General features: G+C 41.7%; 1 protein-coding gene across 9 annotated transcripts in view; it reads right to left on the bottom strand.

Annotated features, from left to right (window-relative positions):
- The window catches only part of LOC129780636 (growth hormone-regulated TBC protein 1-A), a 198083-nt gene that overhangs the window by 144042 nt on the left and 32632 nt on the right, over positions 1-21409 (bottom strand). For 7 of the 9 annotated variants that reach the window (XR_008743980.1, XR_008743978.1, XR_008743981.1 and 4 more), the window contains exon 5: positions 17416-17815. Coding sequence is in view for 2 of the 9 variants with exons in the window: in XM_055789127.1 (XP_055645102.1) it covers positions 17460-17815 (356 nt within the window). In the remaining 7 variants the exon portion in view is untranslated. Of the gene's footprint in view, positions 1-16967; positions 17816-21409 lie in introns of those variants that run through there. The other 2 variants (XM_055789126.1, XM_055789125.1) reach the window with 2 other exon arrangements.

Raw genomic sequence — 21409 nt, 5'->3', positions numbered from 1 at the left:
AACAAAGTTTTTTTTCTATTTCTTGAAATAACCGATATAACGCCTTTTTTATAAGTTACGTTAGCGTCACCATGGAAAAAACTGTTTTTTTGCTCAAGCTTTATATTTGAAATTTTACATGCAAACTGTCTCTGAAAGACTTTTAGAGCTTACTAATACAAACATTTTTCCAGCAGCAGTGTACATGATATCAACCAGAACCAGTAGCTTTAAGTTGTGTTCATATTATCGGAGTAATCACCGTGTCATCATTTACTCGTTCGATAGAAAAGCGACTTTTGGAGAAAGGTGAAGAGGAGATATACAGAATACAGAGTAGCGTTTGCATTAAAAATGGACTTTTTTCGGATGGTGATGAAAAAACCAATACAGATAATTGAGTTTGATCAATTTTCCATGGAAGGTAATTATATGTGCTTACTTGCAAAAATAATTTGACGCCCTTGCGAGCGGCCTTTCGGCAGTTAACCGGAAAATTCGCCATGGCGGACGAAAACATGCATGTAGGCATGCTTTCGAGTTCTTTCTTCGTTTTATTGATCAATTTCTTCTCTCTCAGTTTTCGCGACAAAATTGTTGGAGTAGATCTTAAGCTTTAAGTTTGCCCAGAAATTCTCGATGGGACGCAGCTGGGGGACGTTGGACGGGTTCGTCTACTTGAGTACCACATTGATATTCAGCCGTTCCATCTCTTCAAATAGTTCAAATAGTGGGCTGACCCCAGATCCGGCCAGAACACCGCGTCTTCTCCCTTATGGCATTTCTTGATGAACGACGCAACTTCCGGCAGGCATTTCGTACTATAAATTTCCCCGTTCACGGTCAGTCCGGAGCTAAAGAAGAGCGGCTTTGACATCCCCCTCTTGCTAATTGTCAGCCACAGCAGTACCTTCTTAGGTAACTTGGTGTGTGAAATAAACTTCATTTCGGAGCTCACTTCCTTCGTGGTGTATTTTACTTCCACCACGAAGGAAGTGCCCTGCCAGTCGTTGTCATCCAGGGTGAGACAGGTCTCGTCGTCCATCACCACCGCCACGTCGTGATTCGCCGGGAAAATCGACTTGACAATATTATTCAGCCTCTGCCGCTTCGTCATTGCCTGCAGCTCAGAGACCAGTGGACGGGACTTCCGCTTCTTCACATGTATGTCCATGTTCGCTAGATATTTTTTCACTGTTTGGTCGGTTGTACCGACCTCCCGGCCAAGTGCACGCAGCGATGTTGCCACTTTTCCCTCGATCTTCCTCTTCAGCATCCCTTCGAGCTTCTTGTCGCTTAGGGTCGTCGGCCGTCCGGAACCGGGCTTTCTTTCGATGCTCTGATTGTTGTTCGATAGTGTCAAGACGTTGTAAATGCCGGAATGGACGTATCTGGCGTCCACAAAGAGCCGCACGATGTCCGTTTTCGACCGTTCCTTGAACGCGCACACTTCAGAACGAAGTAGCTTCACTGTTTTCCTCATCACGGTTAGAGTTCGACTGATAGAGCTGTCAATTTTTTCTGCTGACTCATGGGTTACTATGGTTGATACTGCACGGGTAGTTCCGTCAGTGCGTGTGAAGGTAAACCCATGAAAATCGGCAACTTTTGTCCATTTTTTTGAATGCAAACGTTAAATAGAGACATATAACATATAACTTGAATCACTCACAGAAAAATCGTGTTAATTGCCTTGAATTTGGCTTTATTTGAAAGATAATTTTCCCCCATTTTTGATTAAATATGATTTTCGACGTGTTGGTGCCTCGGCAGGCTGAGGGGTAGTCCAATTTTCGATCACTTTCTGAAGCGATTGAGATCTTTTGTCAATGATAACATGGCGAATGGCTGAAGACATGCTTGAGCGATCGAATTCTCATTAAACCCTTGAAACAATTTTTCAAGTCAATAAGTAGCAATCGTATACTTCTTGGACATTTTAACTTTTGTATGAAATAATTATCATACTATTTCGTTCACCCGGAGCAAAATTATTAACGCTTGAAAAAAGAATGGATTCCTCCTCGGAATTACTCAGCAAAAATAATGTTTGCTTAAATTTTTTGTGTTTTCAAAGCTTTGAACTCACACCCCGGTGCAGAAATGAAAAACGTAGTCCTACGTCAAAACATTTTAACGCAACATTTTGAAAGAAATTGCGAATATTCGGAAAATTTATCTCTCAAATGAACGTAGCGTATGCACAGTGAAGCGAAACCATGGGTGGCCAAAGCGTTGTCCGCGGTCATCTGTCCCCCGTGTAGATATTCCTAATCGACCGCCAGCTGATCTAGGACAGTATTCAAATGCATTTAGTCAAATATTCTCTCACTTTTCGCCGTGTTTATTTCATAAGGTTTATATTGTTCTCAATGAAACATAGTAGCGAGAGTAGATTTCTACGTGCAAGTTTCTGTTATCATTTTTTTATTCAGATTGTTAGTTATGTGATTTTCAACCATCCAGTTGTTCAACTATAACATTTACTAAACCTAAAATTTATCACAATTATTGAACAATGTTTTCTTCAAGCATATCATTTCTAAAAAAACCAAATTGAGAATGCAGACAACAATAATACATCCGGTATAAAATATCGAAAAAGCATAAAAATACTTGGAGAAAACTTCACCTCTGAAGACGGCGAATTACAGAATGCAAATTTTAATGGAGCTTAGTGGTTTTTATTTTGAGAATTTGATAAGTATTGTGGAATAATTTTGTAAAGTATTGCTGTTCTTTCCATTTCTATATCAAAAATTATAGTCATAAATGGAACAGCAGTTCTCATGATTCAGAATGAATGGGAATTCAGAAGCTCCAGTGGTCGAGTGGTTAGCGTCCCACATTATCATGCCGGGGGTTCGGGTTCGATTCCCGTTCTGGCCGGGAGATTTTTCGCTAAAGAAATTCTTTCCGGCTTGCACTGTGGTCACGCGTATTCTAGAACTTGCCACTCTTGGTCATTTCCAAGGCATATTTTAGAAATACATTCTAAAATATGCCTTGGAAATGACTTATAAAAATTTTACCCATGACTGATCGAAAACAAATTTGGGATACAACTCATAACATAGCAATTCCGTATGATGATGAATGAAACAACAACTCTCGAGAAACAATCGATTTCATGCATTTTCTATGCTTAACAACTGACATAACTTTTTCTACTTTTTATATATTTCAAAACTTTTAGGGGTCAAATTGCTTCTTTGATTCCACATTATTTTCAGTTTTGTAAACCAAAAAGCTGTCGCTGGGACCCAGCTCCGGATTATACCGTTTTATATCGAAGTTCGTCGGGCCCGTATATAAAAATATATAAAAAATGTATTTGTAACGAAACGTTCAATGAGAAAAATGGTAACGACAACATGATTTCAATTCAAAATGCTAGCTTGAACTTCATTGAGACAAATATATTTTGGGGTAGGGTGAGTTGGACATACGGGGTGATTTGGACCACTCAGGTATCTCAAAATGTACGGCTCAACTTGGATTTTTTATAATGTCCATCTCCTTTTATTGTTGAACCGTATGTACCTAACGTAAAACAACATTGGTAAAATTCGACAGGTGGAAGGAAACGGCATGTAGCATGAACACAGCAAGCACATTGATTGCCAAAACATGTGAGTTTTCCGATCGTGGTTTTGAGGTTTTCCCGCTGATTAAACACACTTTTCGTGTATTGTGAAGTAAAGTTCTGTTCGCCTACAGAAGAGAAACAATTTGATGCAACGAAACTGTATGTTTGATAACAAAAATTAAATTAATTGCATTTTAATTTTTGCATGTTGTGTGGGGTGACATGAACACGTTTCTGTGGGGTGAATTGGTCCTACAGGTTTGAGGCTTTTTTTTGGTCTAATTGATTCCAGATGCTGCTGAATTACAAAAAGAGGTTGAGTAGACAATGTTGAAAGAAGGAGGAGCTTGAAAGAGCAACACAGACCATCAAGAACGGATTTTCTTTGAACAAGCATCGAAAGTGTTTGAAAATGCTCTGTACTGGCAATACAGTCCTGCAGACTTCAACTGTGTCACAGCAAGCTTTGTCAGAATATTCAAGAATCAATTAGAAAAAAATCCATTTTCAGACCGCGTTGCTTGAAGAAGGTTGTTCCGGATAACAGCGGTGAATTTTGAAGAGAACACCGCGAAGTAGTTATGCGATATTCAAATCGAGAAGAAGAAAAAACTAATGTAAGCATTTCAATTTGTACTAAGAATTGTATCAATTATTGTATCAATAAATGATTTTCAGCTTTGAGCAGTTGAGAAATCAATCGCTGCTCCAGGGACTTTTTTTTCACGTCCGAACATTCTCAAAGATTACTTTGATGGAGGATTTATGTGAACGTAAATGCGGAGCCTGCGCCCTTGGCGATGATCCCGATGTAGGAATGATTTCATGCCGTAAATGTGACGTGCCGTATCATCCGAAGTGTACCAATGTTCCACCAGGAGTTGCCATAAGTAAGTGGAAGTGCCACACATGCTTGACAGGTCTCCTGCTACTGTCAGATAGTATTTCTGCAGCAACTGGTGCTACGAAGAAGAAAAATTCCACAATTAAGCCAGATGACATTTTTGAAAAGCAGATGACATTTTTGAAAAGACACGTAGTAAAGTCACTGCTATCCTCGGGGGAGCCAAAAAGAATGAGCCGACGAGTGAGAAAGGTACAGATGATCGTACTACGCCGAAACGGAGTCCGGGTGTTCCAAAGCCAAATACCTTTGACAAGATGTCGATTAAGTCTACCACGAGCAGTGCTCGAGCTCGCGCACAACTAGCACTGCAGCGTTTGGAAGCCGAACAACGGTTGGAAAAGCGAAAATTGGAAGAGGAGCGACGACAATTGGATGAAGAAAAGGCTATGAGGAAGAAAGAACAGGCACTGCGGAAGAAAGAGCTTGATCTGCTAGAACAATCGTTGAAGGAGAAATACAATTTGGAAGAGCAGATTGCAGAAGAAGGAGATACCTTCAAGGGCTCGGTTGTGAGTAGAAGAGACTGGCGAAAAACGAAGGACTGGCTTGATAAACAACCAGCTGCGAAAGAAAATAGATTTTTTGAGAAAACCGGTGCCGAATAAAATGCTGCATACGGAGATCCTGAGGATGAAACTGTGACCGACGAAGAAAACACCGAAGATGACTCTTGGGTCCCAAGCCAAAATAATAGTGATATTGCATCATCGGCCGGAAAGGCTGACATACAACCACACCGAGAAGCACGTCGCCGAAATCCTCATATTTTTCATCCTGGAAATCCTCAGCATGTTGGGGCACACAAGCCACACGGGGCGGTGCCAAGTTCACATCAGTTGGCAGCCAGGCAAATCTGGCCGGAAAAGCTACCGATGTTTTCAGGTGACCCTGAGGAGTGGCCGATGTTCAACAGTAGCTTCGAAACCGGAAACACAGCGTGTGGTTTCACAGAGTTTGAGAACCTTATCCGGTTGCGAGAAAGCTTACAAGGACAAGCACGAGAAGCGGTGGTTACGAAATTAATGTTTCCTCACTGTGTACCGCAAATTATGGAGACGCTGCGTCGCTTATACGGAAGACCAGAGCTTCTGGTAAGAAATTTACTTGGTAAAGTCCGGCAACTGGAAGCGCCCAAGCCGAAGCGGTTGGACACTTTGATGAATTTTGGGATGGCTGTCCAGCAATTGTGCGAACATTTAGAGGCAGCTAATTTGCGTGGACATTTGTCAAACCCAATATTGCTTGAAGAGCTCATAGATAAGTTACTTGCATCCATAAAGCTGGATTGGGTCCGATACAAACGGAAGTTCGTTGAACCCTCGCTGAAGGAGTTTGGTAGGTTCATGGAGAGGCTGGTCGAGGACGCTAGTGAGGTTACTTCGCTTGTGAAGTAGTAAGAACCACAGAGTAAGGAACTGCGAGAAATTTGGACGAATGAGCTTGGATACACGTCTGCAAGCTGTGAAACAGTATAAACTATGTGAAACATGTCTTTATGATCACGGCACATGGAGATGCCGTTCAAGAATCCGCTGTAACGTTGAAAGTTGTCGCAAACGCCATCATCCATTACCTCACGAAATAACTGCAGTAGCTATTCGTGTGTTGCCCTCAGACTGTCATACACATGGGTACGGCAGACGGTCAATTTTGTTCCGAGTGGTCCCCGTAACGCTGTTCAATGGTAACCGTCGTTTGAATACATACGCCTTCCTCGACTAAGGCTCATCTTTGACTTTGATTGAATCAGAAATTACCAACAGCCTTGGAGTCGAAGGAGCCCCCGAACCGCTACAACTGAAATGGACGGCGAGTGTTGTCCGTGACGAAAATTCGTCGAAGCGTGTTAATATCCAGATTGCTGGACGTGATCTTCGAAATCGCTACACATTGAAAGTAGCCCATACTGTGGATGAACTAAAACTTCCCGGTCAAAGCCTGTCTGTCGAGGAACTGATATCACGTTACGAGCACCTACGAAATATGCCAGTTCAGTCATACTCTGAAGCTGTGCCAAGAGTTCTCGTAGGACTGGACAATATTGCAGTGAGATCACTTCTTGGGTGGGCAGTCTACGGGCCAAGTGAATCTAACGCGTCAGTGGAGAAATTCATAAATGTGCACTCGTGTGAATGCAATACGGATACGAAGCTGAATGAAATGATTCGTCAACAGTTCGTGTTCATGGATGAAGCAATTGCTCCTAGGTTTGCTTTACCGGAATCCGCTGAAAACAAACGAGCTCGTGAGTTACTGGAGAAAACGACGGTCTGGCAGAATGGGAGGTATGAAAAGCCTTCTGTGGAAAACTGATGACGTCAGCCTGCTAAATAGTCTCCCAATGGCGATGCGGAGACTGAGATGCTTGGAAGCAAAGCTATCAAAGAACCCCGAACTACGCGAAAATGTCCACCAGCAGATCCAGGAGTACGTGCGTAAAGACTATACCCATAAAGCTTCTACTCAGGAACTGAATGAAGCATATAGTCGGCGAGTATGGTATTTGCCGCTCAACGTAGTGCAGTACATCCGAGGAAACCGGGAAAGAAGCGACTTGTTTGGGACGCAGCGGCACAGGTCGACGGAATATCACTCAATTCTCAGCTGTTGAAAGGCCCCGATCAACTCGTATCACTTCCCTCGGTAATCTGCAAATTTAGAGAACGGCAAATCGGGTTCGGAGGCGACATAAAGGAAATGTTCCACCAAATCCGAATCAGATCGGTGGACAAACATTCCCAACGATTCCTATTCCGATTCGATACAACCACACCACCCGACGTATATATAATGGATGTGGCGACCTTCGGTGCAACGCGCACTGCTCGGCGCAGTACGTTCTACGAAAGAATGCTGATCGGCTTGCAGAGAAATATTCTGACGCGGTCGCAGCAGTGAAGTCCAAAATGTATATGGACGATTACTACGACAGCACCGATACCCCAAGAAGCAGGTGAGCGTGCTCTACAAGTTAAACATATCCACTCAAGTGCGGGCTTCGACATGCGCAATTGGGTGAGTAATTCATCTGAAGTGTTGCTGAGACTTGGTGAGCCTGTGGTCCAAAGTCCTCGAGAATTTGCCTACGAAGATGAAACAAAGTGGGAACAAGTACTGGGAATAACGTAGGATCCTATCCGCGATGTACTCTCGTTTTCCACCAATATTCGAGCGGAACTGATACCATATGTTGTAGGAAAGCAGCGTCCAACAAAGCGGATAGCCCTCCGCATCATCATGAGTTTGTTTGATCCATTGGGGTTACTCGCGCCTTTCACTATTCACGGTAGGATGCTAGTGCAAGATCTCTGGCGGAGTGGGCTGCAGTGGGACGAAGAGATGCAAAACGAGGACTTTGATAAATGGGTGCGCTGGACAAATTTGTTTCCCAAAATCAGTGAGTTGCAGATTCCTCGATGTTATTTTAATGGCGCTCGACCCACCACTTACAAGAAGGTGCAAGTGCACGTGTTCACCGATGCGAGTGACAAAGGCTACGGTTGTGCTGCATATTTTCGCTCCGAGAATGGAGAGGAGATCCGATGTGCTCTGGCGATATCGAAGGCCAAGGTGACTCCACTCAAGCAGCTATCAATTCCACAAATGGAGTTGGAGGGGGCAGTTTTGGGTGCAAGGCTTCTTCAAAATGTTCGAGTCAGCCATTCGTACGAGATTGGAGAATGCTTCCTATGGACAGATTCTACCACTGTGCTTGCCTGGATACGTTCGGACCACAAGAAGTACAAACAGTTCGTGGCTCATCGTATCGGTGAAATTTTGTCACTCACGCAGCCTGAATCGTGGCGCTGGGTTCCGTCGAAAGCGAATATAGCCGATAGTCTCACCAAATGGGGCAAGAACACTGAACCGGAGTCTAATAATGAATGGTTTGCGGGACCTTCCTTCCTGTATCTCCCTCAGAACCAATGGCCCCTTCAGCGAGCAGTTGTTGAAAACGTTTAAGAAGAGCTTCGTTCCTGTTATCAGTTACATCATATTTCGCTACCGATAGGAATAGTCGACGTTGAAAGAATTTCGAGATGGAACATTCTGCGACGAACGATGGCCTGCGTGTACAGATTTATGAACAACTGTCGGCGGCGAATCCAAGACTGCCGATAGAAGCACTAGAGGCAACGGAACTGCAGATACGATGTCTAAAACGTGTTGTTCCTATGATAAAAATTCCCCTCAAACAAGAAGAGTTTCAACGTGCTGAACAGTGGCTCTGGCAGATCGCGCAAGGCGATTGTTATCCAGACGGAATGAAAATACTCCTGCAAAACCGAGATGTACCGATAGAGATGAGATGATGCGTCGAAAAGAGCAGTCCGTTATACAAGATGTCCGCATTCGCAGATGAGTTTGGAGTCCTGCGAGTGGAAGGGAGAACCGAAGCTGCTACGTTTGCGCCGTTTGATGCACGTTTTCCAATAATATTGCCCAGGAATCATCCGATCACGTTTAAACTCCTTGACCACTATCATTGTCTTTTGGGGCATGCGAGTAGGGAGACGGTTGTCAACGAGATCCGTCAACGATACGATGTCCCTCAATTGCGTTCCGTGGTGGGTAAGGTGATGAAAGACTGTCAGCGATGTAAGGTGACGAAATACAAGCCACAGTTTCCGAGAATGGCTCCGTTACCTAAGCAGAGATTCCAGGCCATTTAGTTATGTTGGCGTAGATTATCTTGGACCACTAGATGTGACGGTTGGAAGGCGTAAGGAGAAGAGATACGTGGTCGTCTTCACGTGCATGGTTACTCGAGCCGTCCATCTAGATATTGCGTTCACTCTGTCGACGCAGTCCTGCGTGATGGCGATGAGACGATTCGTTTGCAAACGAGGATCACCTGTGGAAATATTTTCTGATAATGGCACCAACAAAGTTGGCTGCTGATGAGGCAGATTAACAACGAGTGCGCCGCAACGTTCACTGATTCCCACACCAAATCGTCGTTCAATCCACCGTCCGCGCCCCACATGGGCGGTGTGTGGGAACGCGTGGTGCGTAGTGTTAAAGAGGCTATGGAAGCTCTCGATGATGGTCGTACTCTCACCGACGAAGTTCTACAGACGGTTTTGGCCGAAGCAGAGGGTTTCATCAATGCTCGTCCTTTGACTTACATGCCTCAAACATCTGCTGATCGTGAAGCACTTACGCCGAACCACTTTATTTTCGGCAACTCGTCAGGAATTAACGAACCACTCAAAGAGATGGTTAACTTGGCTGAAACCTTGAGGGATAGCTACCAGCGTTCACAGAAATTGGCGAACGACCCATGGAAACGTTGGCTGGCAGAGTACTTTCCGACAATTAATAAACGAACGAAATGGTACCACGAGGTCAGATCTGTCAAAGTAGGAGATTTAGTATATGTTACGGAAAAGGACAGGAGAGGCTGGATCCGTGGCCGAATTGAAGAAGTAATTCCAGGAAGAGATGGTAGGGTGAGGCAAGCCGTAGTACAGACGGCCACCGGGAAACTTAAGCGACCAGTTGTAAAGTTGGTGTTGATGGAGGTATCGGAAAGTGGTGAATCCGGAAGACGGGACGAGTCTGGACCTGATCCACGGGGCGGGGGATGTTCTGGCAATACAACCCTGCAGACTTCAACTGTGTCACAGCAAGCGTTGTAACAAATGATTTCCAGCTTTGAGCAGTTGAGAAACCAATCGCTGCTCCAGGGACTTTTTTTCACGTCCGAACATACTCGAACAACAGTGAAAAGATCCATACAGAATACGAGATGGTCTCAATCCCATTTTTCTGGTCTGGAATATGTCCAAGACACCTGGTATCGATCCACTGTTACACTGTTACTGATTGTAACATTATCCCAAAATACTTCAAAAAATCAAATTGTAATATCCAAAAAACATTTCTTTTATTTTATGATATATTAGATAATTTGAAGTTTGATATAATGATTAAACATTATTGATTGAGAGAAAACAAGTGTAACTCAGTATACAATGTGAAATTTTTTATTAAGACCGTATTGGTTTGGAAATATTGGGCGATTTGCTTAGGGGTCCATCTCCATCTAAATCTCCAAATTCCCCCCATTTCCCCTACATGTTTTCGAAAAAAAATGTTGATGTCAAATGTCTTCACATTGTCGGAGGCGATTTGGCGTAGTGGTAACGTCCATACCTCTTACGCTAAAGATCAATCTATTTTCTTCCTGATCGCGCTCTATTCTCGTCCGGTCTGTACATACCTATCTATGGTACAGTGAACGAATCTTCTGTTCATTCCAAGGCGTCTGAAGATATGTCAAGGTGTAAAACCATCAGCGACAACAATATATCTGTGCCCGTTCACCTTCGCAAACAAAATGTAAAAAAAATCACATGGGTTCGACACTGTCATTTTGTACTATAATTATAACCCTTTCATTTGACATACAGATGGCAGCATTCGTACCATGTTAAGAGGTTATTAGCAATCCAACAAAACTGTGACCGAACTTTTTTGACACGGTGTAGGTACTTTTTTCGTGTTAAAACTTCAGCCGACAACAAATTGAAGGCGATGTTCTCTTTAATGTTTCTGCTCCACTTTCCAGACCAAAAGTCCTACCATATGTACCGGCCATAATAGATGCCCCAACACAGCCTAATGTCGAAAAATTGTGTTAGCAGAGCGTCGTCCTTCCAAGTATTCCCACCGGAGAGATTGTCCCATCTGTCATTTGGAATGTCCAATTAAAATCCAGCTCAGGTATACTTGTGATCTTACGACCACCGGGGGAGACCGACGGGGAAAGTCGATTTTGAACAATGAGTTTATATTGTCTCGCTGAGCATTATACACGCCACCAGAGTCGTCTGGTAAGACGGGAAGGGTGGGTCAGGGATCACTAATTGGAAACATATGATGCTTGGGGAACGTTTCCCATCCACATGAATGTGAACTGACTCCAAAAGTCACACCAAACAGACGGTTCAGGACATTTGTTCAGCGATGCATGCCAAACGATTATTATCGGATGTACGTATCCGTGTGTGTGTGTGTGTGTGTGTGTGTGTGTGTGTGTGTGTCTGTTCTCTTTCTATTCCCCGCAGCGACAGAAACCTCTGCTCTGACTCCGAAGGCGACGATAACGACGATAATGATGGCAGTTGGCGTATGACTAGATGACCAGCGTCGTTCTGGAGACACATTTGAGTGGGGAACGGTTGCAAACACAACGATATAGGGAGAGAGTTTTGGGGGGAGGATTGTTTAGAATGGATGGAACAAATTTTAATTATCAAAATTGTGATGGCTTTATTCGAGCTGGGACAGGGTGCGAATGGAGATGTTGGTTTTTGTTATCTTTTTTCGTGTACTGAGTTTTCTAGGGGGACTTCTTATTTCATGGGACATCGCTTCTGAGCTGTTAACGATGCTCGAATATACCCTTGGCGTAATTGATGTATATGAAATACCACTCTCGAATGGTGCTGAATTCACATGGGGAAATTCTTTTTTTGCGATTCAGCATTTCCCTCTGGCACTTAATTTTTAAGTCATAACAAAAAAAATATTGAGAATTGATCGTTTTTAATATTAATGCATTGGTCTATATTCCAGCAAAAAAAACTTGAGTTGTAACGACAGAGTTCCAGTTCCAGCTGTGTCGTGCGAACGGAACGCAATGCGACCTATTGTCTTCAACCTCACGAGATTGGTGGCGGCTATATACGAGGGTCGTCAATAAGGAGCCCTATTATATAAATCGAATCGAGTATTCGAGCAAAATCTCGTATTTCGGAGATCGAGATAATCTCGTACCGAGCTCGAATTTCATGTGTTGCGATTGCATATATTCTCTGAAGGATTGCGACAAGCAAACTAAACAACTCCCGATATGGCGGTTCTCAGATTTTCGTCAAAAGTGGTAATTTTGTTCTTTATCGTAGAACATTGGACCCGTATTTTTAATTTTTTCGTTAGGCTGCCCATTTCCATTTTAGTGTGGACGGAAAAATCATTTTTTCTGCTTTTTCCCAAAAATGACTTTCTTTTCAAAAAAATCATAACTTTTGTACCACTGAACCTATTTAGATGATCAACATATCAAAGTGAAGCTAATGAGCTAATGTTAAAAAATAATGAAGTTGCGAAAAAAAAGTATTTTATTTTCGTAATCATTGACTGTAGCCGTTTTTTATTGTATTCAAGGCTTTGGACTAGAGAGCGCTATATTTTTTTATATTCTTTGTTGAAAGTTGAGGATTTTTTACACAATATATCTTGATATCAGAGTGCTATTTTTTTCGTTTTGAGATATGATTTTTCAAGATAATCCGATGGTTCGAAAAAACAAATTTTCCCCCTTTTATCCACTACGAAAATTCATAACTTTTGAACTACTGGACCAATTCAGATGATCGACATATGAAATTGAAGCTTATGATTTAGTTTTCTTTGAAAAAATAAAACTTTTGCGAAAAATTAGGATTTTTGTTTCTGTAATTATTAATTGAATTAGTTTTTTTCGGTTAAAGATAGAGGGCGTTATATCCTTTTATATTTTTTCTGGTAAGCTGAGGAGTTTTTACATAATATATCTCGATACCAGAGATGCTATTTTTTGTTTTTGAGTTATTATTTTGCAAATTTAACATGTTTTAAGTCTTCGTCCAATATTCCTATGTGACTAGACTAGGCCTATGCGACTAGAATTATCTTAATGAAAGTGCAAGGCTTGCTCATTAGCTTCAATTTAATATGTCAGTCATCTAAATCGGTTCAGTAAAGGGTGTGTCACATCAAATTGCATCACGGAAAAAACGCTGTAGAAATTCGCCCAGTAGACCGATCCTTTTGAAAATTTTAGACAGTAAAATAAAAACTATTAAACAACTTTTGGCATTTTCTTTTTATTCATACTTCGAGCCCAAGCCCGTATGCTCGCACCTTCCTCTTTACCCCGTCAATAAGGTTCTGTACAACGTCAGGTTGTAGTTTTTTTTTGAACAGAAATCCATTTTCTCTTGAAGTCCGCCTCCGATTTGACAACTTTTGGGTTCTTCCGGAGGGCCTGCTTCATAATCGCCCAATATTTCTCTATTGGGCGAAGCTCCGGCGCGTTGGGCGGGTTCATTTCCTTTGGCACGAAGGTGACCCCATTGGCTTCGTACCACTCCAACACGTCCTTTGAATAGTGGCACGAAGCGAGATCCGGCCAGAAGATGGTCGGGCCCTCGTGCTGCTTCAATAGTGGTAGTAAGCGCTTCTGTAGGCACTCCCTAAGGTAAACCTGCCCGTTTACCGTGCCGGTCATCACGAAGGGGGCGCTCCGCTTTCCGCAAGAGCAGATCGCTTGCCACACCATGTACTTTTTGGCAAACTTGGATAGTTTCTGCTTGCGAATCTCCTCCGGAACGCTGAATTTGTCCTCTGCGGAGAAGAACAACAGGCCCGGCAGCTGACGAAAGTCCGCTTTGACGTAGGTTTCGTCGTTCATTACCAGGCAATGCGGCTTCGTCAGCATTTCGGTGTACAGCTTCCGGGCTCGCGTCTTCCCCACCATGTTTTGCCTTTCGTCGCGGTTAGGAGCCTTCTGAACCTTGTATGTACGCAGGCCCTCCCGCTGCTTGGTCCGCTGGACGAATGAACTTGACAAATTCAGCTTATTGGCGGCATCCCGGACCGAACTTCTCGGATCACGTCTAAACTGCTTAACTACGCGCTTGTGATCTTTTTCACTGACGGAGCATCCATTTTTGCCGTTCTTCACCTTCCGGTCGAAGGTTAGGTTCTCGAAGTATCGTTTTAGTACTCTGCTGACCGTGGATTGGACGATTCCCAGCATCTTACCGATGTCCCGATGCGACAACTCCGTATTCTCGAAATGAGTGCGCAGGATTAATTCACGACGCTCTTTTTCGTTCGACGACATTTTTCCAAATTTACGAAAAATTTACAGTGAAGCATGGCCAACGTGATCTATACACTCTTATCTGATTATAAGCGGAAGCTGAAGATATAATTCCTAAAAATTAAATTTCTACAGCGTTTTTTCCGTGATGTAATTTGATGAGACACACCCTTTAGTTCAAATGAATTTTTGAAAAATAATCCTTTCTAGATAACTGGGGAAAATGACTTTTCGGACCACAGGTTAACTTTGAAAAATCATATCTCAAAAACGAAGAAAAAAAAGCACATTAAAAATTATATCTAGATATGTTATGTAAAAAATCCTAAGGAGCGGAATTGTTTCCAAAGAGCCAAACGGTCAATTTTTCCCAAAAAACTCATAATTTTTGAAATTTAGTTTACTCAAATACAAAAAAAAATTGAAAATTTCACATTATGCAGAGTCAAACATGCCCTTTCGAACGTTTGCCCCAGAAATTGCCCCATTTTTGGGAAGAATATCAGTAACTTAGGATCAAAATATTAACAAGTTCTGCATCGCAAAATGGTTATCTTAGTATGTTCTAAAAGTAGTCCAAAGACAGTTTTCATGTAGAGTTAGAGGTAGAGCAAAAACATTGTTTTCATGAAGACCCTAATGCAACATAGAAAAAAGCGCTCAATCGGTTATATCGAATAATAGAAAAAAAAATTGTTAAATAAAGTTGATTAAAATAATTGGAGCTACACTATGGTCGAACTATTTTTACCTTTATAAGAGAGTTATATTTTTGATTCCACCTAAAGTTTTTGTCACACTATTTTTGATAATACTAAAATGGGCGTTCCATCATACGTAACAACTTTGTCGAAGACAGTTTTTGTCCAGATAATAACTGTCGTGCTCTAGATGTACATTTCCACCTAAATTCGTTCCCCGGAACATTGTGCAGAAACTTAACCTTTTTTTTTTCATAGAGACCACAAAAACGTGTTAGTCATGGTGTCGCGAGCCCCAAAAACATTTGAAAAATATAGGGGGTTGTCCATAAGTAACTCTGAAAAGGTCAGATTGTTTACGTGGTTTAGTAGAATAAGTTGAAAACCTTTGAATTTATTGATGATTCATTCTTGTCATCGCGAGAACAATGTACAAGTTGCCCACATGTTGCAATTTGTTTCCCTGTGTCAATATACGCATTGCACTAAGTATCCATCGCGAACGCTATCGCAGCGTTCACTTTCGCAGTTGACACCCACTCAATCGCAGGTGATTATAGGTTGTTTCATCAGCACCATGATTCCAGGTTTCTTAACCACTTCACCCATTCAAACAACAACAATATCTGCGTGGGATGTAAAAATACAGGAGCACTCTCCACCAGACGGCCTGCAAATCGAAACGGTGCCTCCACCGAACAAGAATGCTCCACGGTGTGCAATATCTATACTCCATCCTTCCATTTTTCCGTTGTATCGAGCAAACCCACTGTGTGTAACATCAGCATTTGGAAAGACTGATCACTATCTGGAGCGAGACTGTGATTTAATTGATGATATTTTAAATTATGGAGGCTTTAAACTGTCTCAGTTTATTGGCCTTCAGCCTTGAAAAAGACCAATTTGGGAAAAAAACTTATCTCGTGGCCATTTGGAAAGCTCTGCTGCAGCTGCCGTCAGGTCGCTAGCTGGATGATTGATTAATCGTGTATGCTGTGATTTCAAATCGCGAATGGCTTATTTAAAGGGTGGAGCGATCAAAATTTGGTCAACTTAAGTTTGACGACGTATTTCTTTAGAGTATACGTTTAAAAAACTTGAATACCGCTCATTTGTAGAAGTGTGCGTGTACAATGATTACTCATTTTTTATTTGAAAGTTTGCTCTTCAGTTTTCAAGCAAGGGAAGCAACGCTTGAAATTTTCTATCCAAGCGTCTCTTACGCGAACTTGTCAAAATTGTTAAATGTGGCCCATTCAACGGTAACGGTATTGAATTAAAGAGACTTTAAACTCAGAGAGTTCATTCGTCTCGCCCATTCAACGATAACGAACGTGATTAAGAATTTTAAAGCTCCAAATCACGACGACAGGACGAACACGACGTTCAAGCAACGATCCCGGAGGATTCATAAAGATTGTCATTAAGGACGATTAATCACGCACGTTAAATCAGACTTCAAATAGCTAGCGTGACCATTGCTCCACACAGCGACAGGAAGAGGAAAATCTTCAAGATCATGAAACTATTCAATTTCCCCTAAAAATATCTGATTCGACATCTGCGGCTGTAATATTTTCATCGCCACCGGGACCATAGAATGCCTGAAGAATCGTCTGCTGCCTTTCCTCAATGAACACGAAAAATTCTTTCAATTTTTGTTGGATTTGCTTCCCGCCAATAAGGAAACAATGCGATGGAATGATATGCTGAGAATAACGTGATGGTGATGCTCAAAGATCAAAATTCCCCCAACATTCAACAACAAGTAGGGCCTGTACCTGTGCCTGTGTTTACAAAAAATGCTCAGTATGTTTTAGGTGGTTAAGAACAGCCAGGTGTCTTAGGTATCTACCCAAACTTAAGCTAAATGCATGTGGATATGTTTTAGATTCAGAACATACGAAGGAACGGTAAACTCTGTGTAGTATATATTCTTACGCTACCTAATTTTAATTGCATTTGTTGCTAATTTTAACAGTGTTAGATAATTTCGTCGTAATGTATGCGAAAACGTCAAAAACAAATTCATTTGATGCAACACAATCACAAGCCATTAAGTCTCCTATTAATCATACGTATACGTATAAATGTGTATGCATTGTTTTTTCTGTCTCTAAGTTAAGTAAAGCAGCTTCTGCAATGTCAACAATGCAAGCTAGCTTTGTTGAAACCCTATTTCATACTACCGATATTAAAATAAGCGTTTCATTTGTTTTCATTTGTTTGTCATAATTGACGAGGCTTCGCTAGTTTATCTCTAGCGGTTTCCCCCCATATATGTCGAAGTTAATTGTTATATAGAACAGGAGAATACCCTAGAAACAAACCAGAATACTTAGGAAAACAGATGCCCACTTACACGAGGTTCAGTCTATATCTCTTAACGATATAGTCCTCCAGCCCCTAGGAATCTTTCAGTTTGCTAGCCTTCCTCTGTTCGTAAATCTGCTTGCGTAGTGCGTCGATTTGTGCCCGCTTCAGCGTTCCAGGAATCTTGAAGACGCTCTTCATAAATCGGTGGCAGTCCATTAGGGTGGTGTTGCTCTCTAGCGTCCGGAAGAGACCGATCAACGCTGAGATATCGTCCGTCGCGAGGATTTCCCGCCGCAGCCCCACGACGATGCTAATTCCGACTCGCAGCAGGACCTTGTTGCCCTCAAGGAACACGCAGTCCCATATCCGGAGGGCAGTCTCTGTGGGGACCACCTCCGCGTATACACAGATGAACCACTTGGTGGCTATCACAGCCCATGGCAGCCCTGCAATGGAAAACGACAACAAGATGTATAATGTTAATATTTGCTCTAGCAAAAACAAAAACCGTTTCATATCGTGTACTGAAACACAAAACCAGCAGTTTTTATAGTTTATTATTTATTTCGCCGTATTTTCTTAAAGCGAAAATATTGAAAATAATGTTAACTCATTAAGGGGGGACCCTACTCTGGAAGGTCGAAAAATAACGGAATTTCGTGAATATTTTTCGGATGTGGGGATAAAAATTGGGTGTTGGAACATTTTGGTGATTGGTTATATTTGAAGATGTTCTTTTTAAGTTTTTTGGTCAATATAGAACAAATCCACGCCAAATCAGCCAGCCGTTGACCCGACCCTCCTCGAATTTTTAATTTTTGTGCATATGGTGGCCGTCACCCAAAATCACAATTTTTATTACGACCGATTTTTCATAAAGGCGTATGTAGAAAAAATTATCTTAATCTTTAAATCGTAACTCGAAACAAGATGAAGAAATCGTAACTCGAAACAAGATGTCTGATTAAAATATTACGTACAACAAAATTGTTGGTAAATCATTGAACTATTTAGAAAAAAAACAATATTTTAAATACACTGCTAAAAAGTATTACTGAAAAATTTAATTTAATGTGAAAAACTTTTATATCCATAAAGACCCACCATTCGATATTTTTCTATCTATTGTTATTAGAAAACTCATTCAATTAAACAAATTTTGACATATTAGGCTGTCAAAAAAGTCCTGCGGTATTTCCGCGAGGTGTCGTTGTAAGCGCGTAGTTCTAGTTGTATTCATTGTATCGAGTCATACTATAGCTTGTTGGAAAGGTATTTTTGCGCGCTATAATATAGACAGTGTTCTGTTTGGTTAAGTCGTTCGTGAGTTATAGTGTCGCAAATATGGAGCAAAATAAAGAGAAAATCCGACATATTTTACAGTACTACTATGACAAAGGCAAAAATGCATCTCAAGCTGCCAATAAAATTTGTGCAGTTTATGGACCCGATACAGTTTCCATTTCCACCGCACAACGATGGTTTCAACGTTTTCGTTCTGGTGTAGAGGTCGTCGAAGATGCGCCACGCTCCGGAAGGCCTGTCGTCGAAAATTGCGACAAAATCGCTGAATTAGCCGAGAAAGACCGGCATAGTGGCAGCCGTAGCATCGGCCAAGAGCTGGGGATAAGTCATCAAACCGTTATTAACCATTTGAAGAAGCTTGGATTCACAAAGAAGCTCGATGTATGGGTGCCACACACGTTGACGCAAAAAACATCTTTTTGACCGTATCGACGCATGTGAATCGCTGCTGAATCGCAACAAAATCGACCCGTTTCTGAAGCGGATGGTGACTGGCGATGAAAAATGGGTCACTTACGACAACGTGAAGCGCAAACGGTTGGGTCGACGCCCGCTGAAGCGGCTCAGACGGTGGCCAAGCCCTCATTAACGGCCAGGAAGGTTCTGCTGTGTGTTTGGTGGGATTGTCAAGGAATAATCTATTATGAGCTGCTTCCCTATGGCCAAACGCTCAATTCGGACCTGTACTGCCAACAACTGGACCGCTTGAAGGTAGAACTCATGAAGAAGAGGCCATCTTTGATAAACAGAGGCCGCATTGTCTTCCATCAGGACAACGCCAGGCCACACACTTCTTTGGTGACGCGCCAGAAGCTCCGGGAGCTCGGATGGGAGGTTCTTTTGCATCCGCCGTATAGTCCGGACCTTGCACCAAGTGACTACCACCTGTTTTTGTCCATGGCGAACGAGGTAGGTAGTCAGAAGTTAGCCACAAAAGAGGCCTGTGAAAATTGGCTATCCGAGTTTTTTGTCAATAAGGAAGCGAGCTTCTATAACAGGGGTATTATGAAGTTGGAATCTCGTTGGGAACAAGTCATCGAACAAAACGGCGCATATTTGACTTAAAACAGATGATTGTAACTAATTTTATGAACAAATGAAAATTCAAAAAAAATACCGCAGGACTTTTTTGACAGCCTAATATAATGATGCGGTGTCGTACTCTTTAAAATAAAGATATATATATTTTTAAATATTGAAATTTCAATACTATGAGAAATTGTAACAATTTAATATATGATGTATAAATAAAATATGAAAAATGGAATCTATATGTGATTCTACATAAAAAAAACTATGGGTAAATTATAACTAAGAAATAACCGCAAGATTGATTAACATGTAAATTGAATGCATATTGTTCACTCGATTTTATCGACGTTATCGCAGCAAATTGTTATCAACATTCCGCCAAACGGTATACGTAGAAGTTCAGTGAGCTGAAGACTCCTTGGTTATGTCATCTGTGTTGGGGAAACTTATTCCGGTCTGCAAAAATGCATGCGAATAAAAAGGAACGCCCCTTGCATCTATTTTGCAACGCCGATTTTCCCAGACTCATTAGTTTTAGAGTTGTGTAAGGGCACACATTCCTAGTAAATGGCGAGAAATCCGGGTTATATCTATTCCCAAGGCTGGCAAACGTGACAGGACGACTCCCAAAGCGTATAGACCAATTTGTCTAACATCCGTCATCTTAAAAATGATGGGAAAGATCATTGATCTCCATATCAAATCATCATATTTAAACAGGAGACCATTGAACAAATTTCAATTTGCCTACCAAATAAATAAATTAACTGAAACAGCGCTTCACACGTTAATTTCAAAAATAGAGAAGTTTTTTGATGCTAAAGAAATCTCACTTACAACTTTTCTTGGTATTGAGGGAGCATTTGACAAAAAATCATTCAAAAACAGTCATAATTCCATTTACCAGAAAAAGAAAGCATAAGATTCCACCTCTTAGATTGGGAGGTGTACAATTAGAGCTTTCAAAACGAATCAAATATTTAGGTGTGCTTGACCAAAAACTAAATTGCAACGAATAACTGGAGTATGCAATATCTAAAGCCCAGACTGCGAGTCGTAGTAGTATAATATTTTCAGGAAAAATTGGGGACTAAAACCGGGAATGATTCACTGGATTTACTCGGCAGTTGTGCGACCCAGACTAACATATGCTTCGCTAGTGTGGTGGCCTAAAACTACACAAATATCAGGTCAGAAAAAGCTCAATAAACTACAACGTCTGGCATGCTTATCAATCACTGGTGCAGTGCCCAGCGCACCCTCCAGAGCCCTAGATGCTCTTTTATACCTTCTACCCTTCCACCAATATGTGCAACTTGAAGCGGAAAAAGGTGCTCTTAGGCTGAAACGTATAAAACATTTTCTAGAAAGGGATCTCACAGGGCATTTACAAATCCTGAAAGATTTTCAACCGAACACTATAGTAAGCATAAATGACTGGATGGAAACAAAGACTAACTTCAGTGTTCCCTCCAAAGTGATTGAATTCAATCGCAACTAATGGGAAGAAAGTGGTCCCAAAACTCGTCCAGGATCACTCGAGTTTTATACCGATGGATCTAAAATTGGTAAATCTACGGGAGCTGGGATTACTGGACCAGGAATCGACATGTCAATTCCAGCGGAACAGTGGCCTACAGTTTTTCAAGCACAATCTAACAATACAAGCTATTCTAACATGTACAAATATTTGTTTGGCTAGA

This window comes from Toxorhynchites rutilus, chromosome 3 (genome assembly GCF_029784135.1).
Source record: "Toxorhynchites rutilus septentrionalis strain SRP chromosome 3, ASM2978413v1, whole genome shotgun sequence".
NCBI lineage: Eukaryota > Metazoa > Arthropoda > Insecta > Diptera > Culicidae > Toxorhynchites > Toxorhynchites rutilus.
Note: the sequence above shows the minus strand (reverse complement) of the source record. Positions and strands in the feature narration are given on the sequence as shown.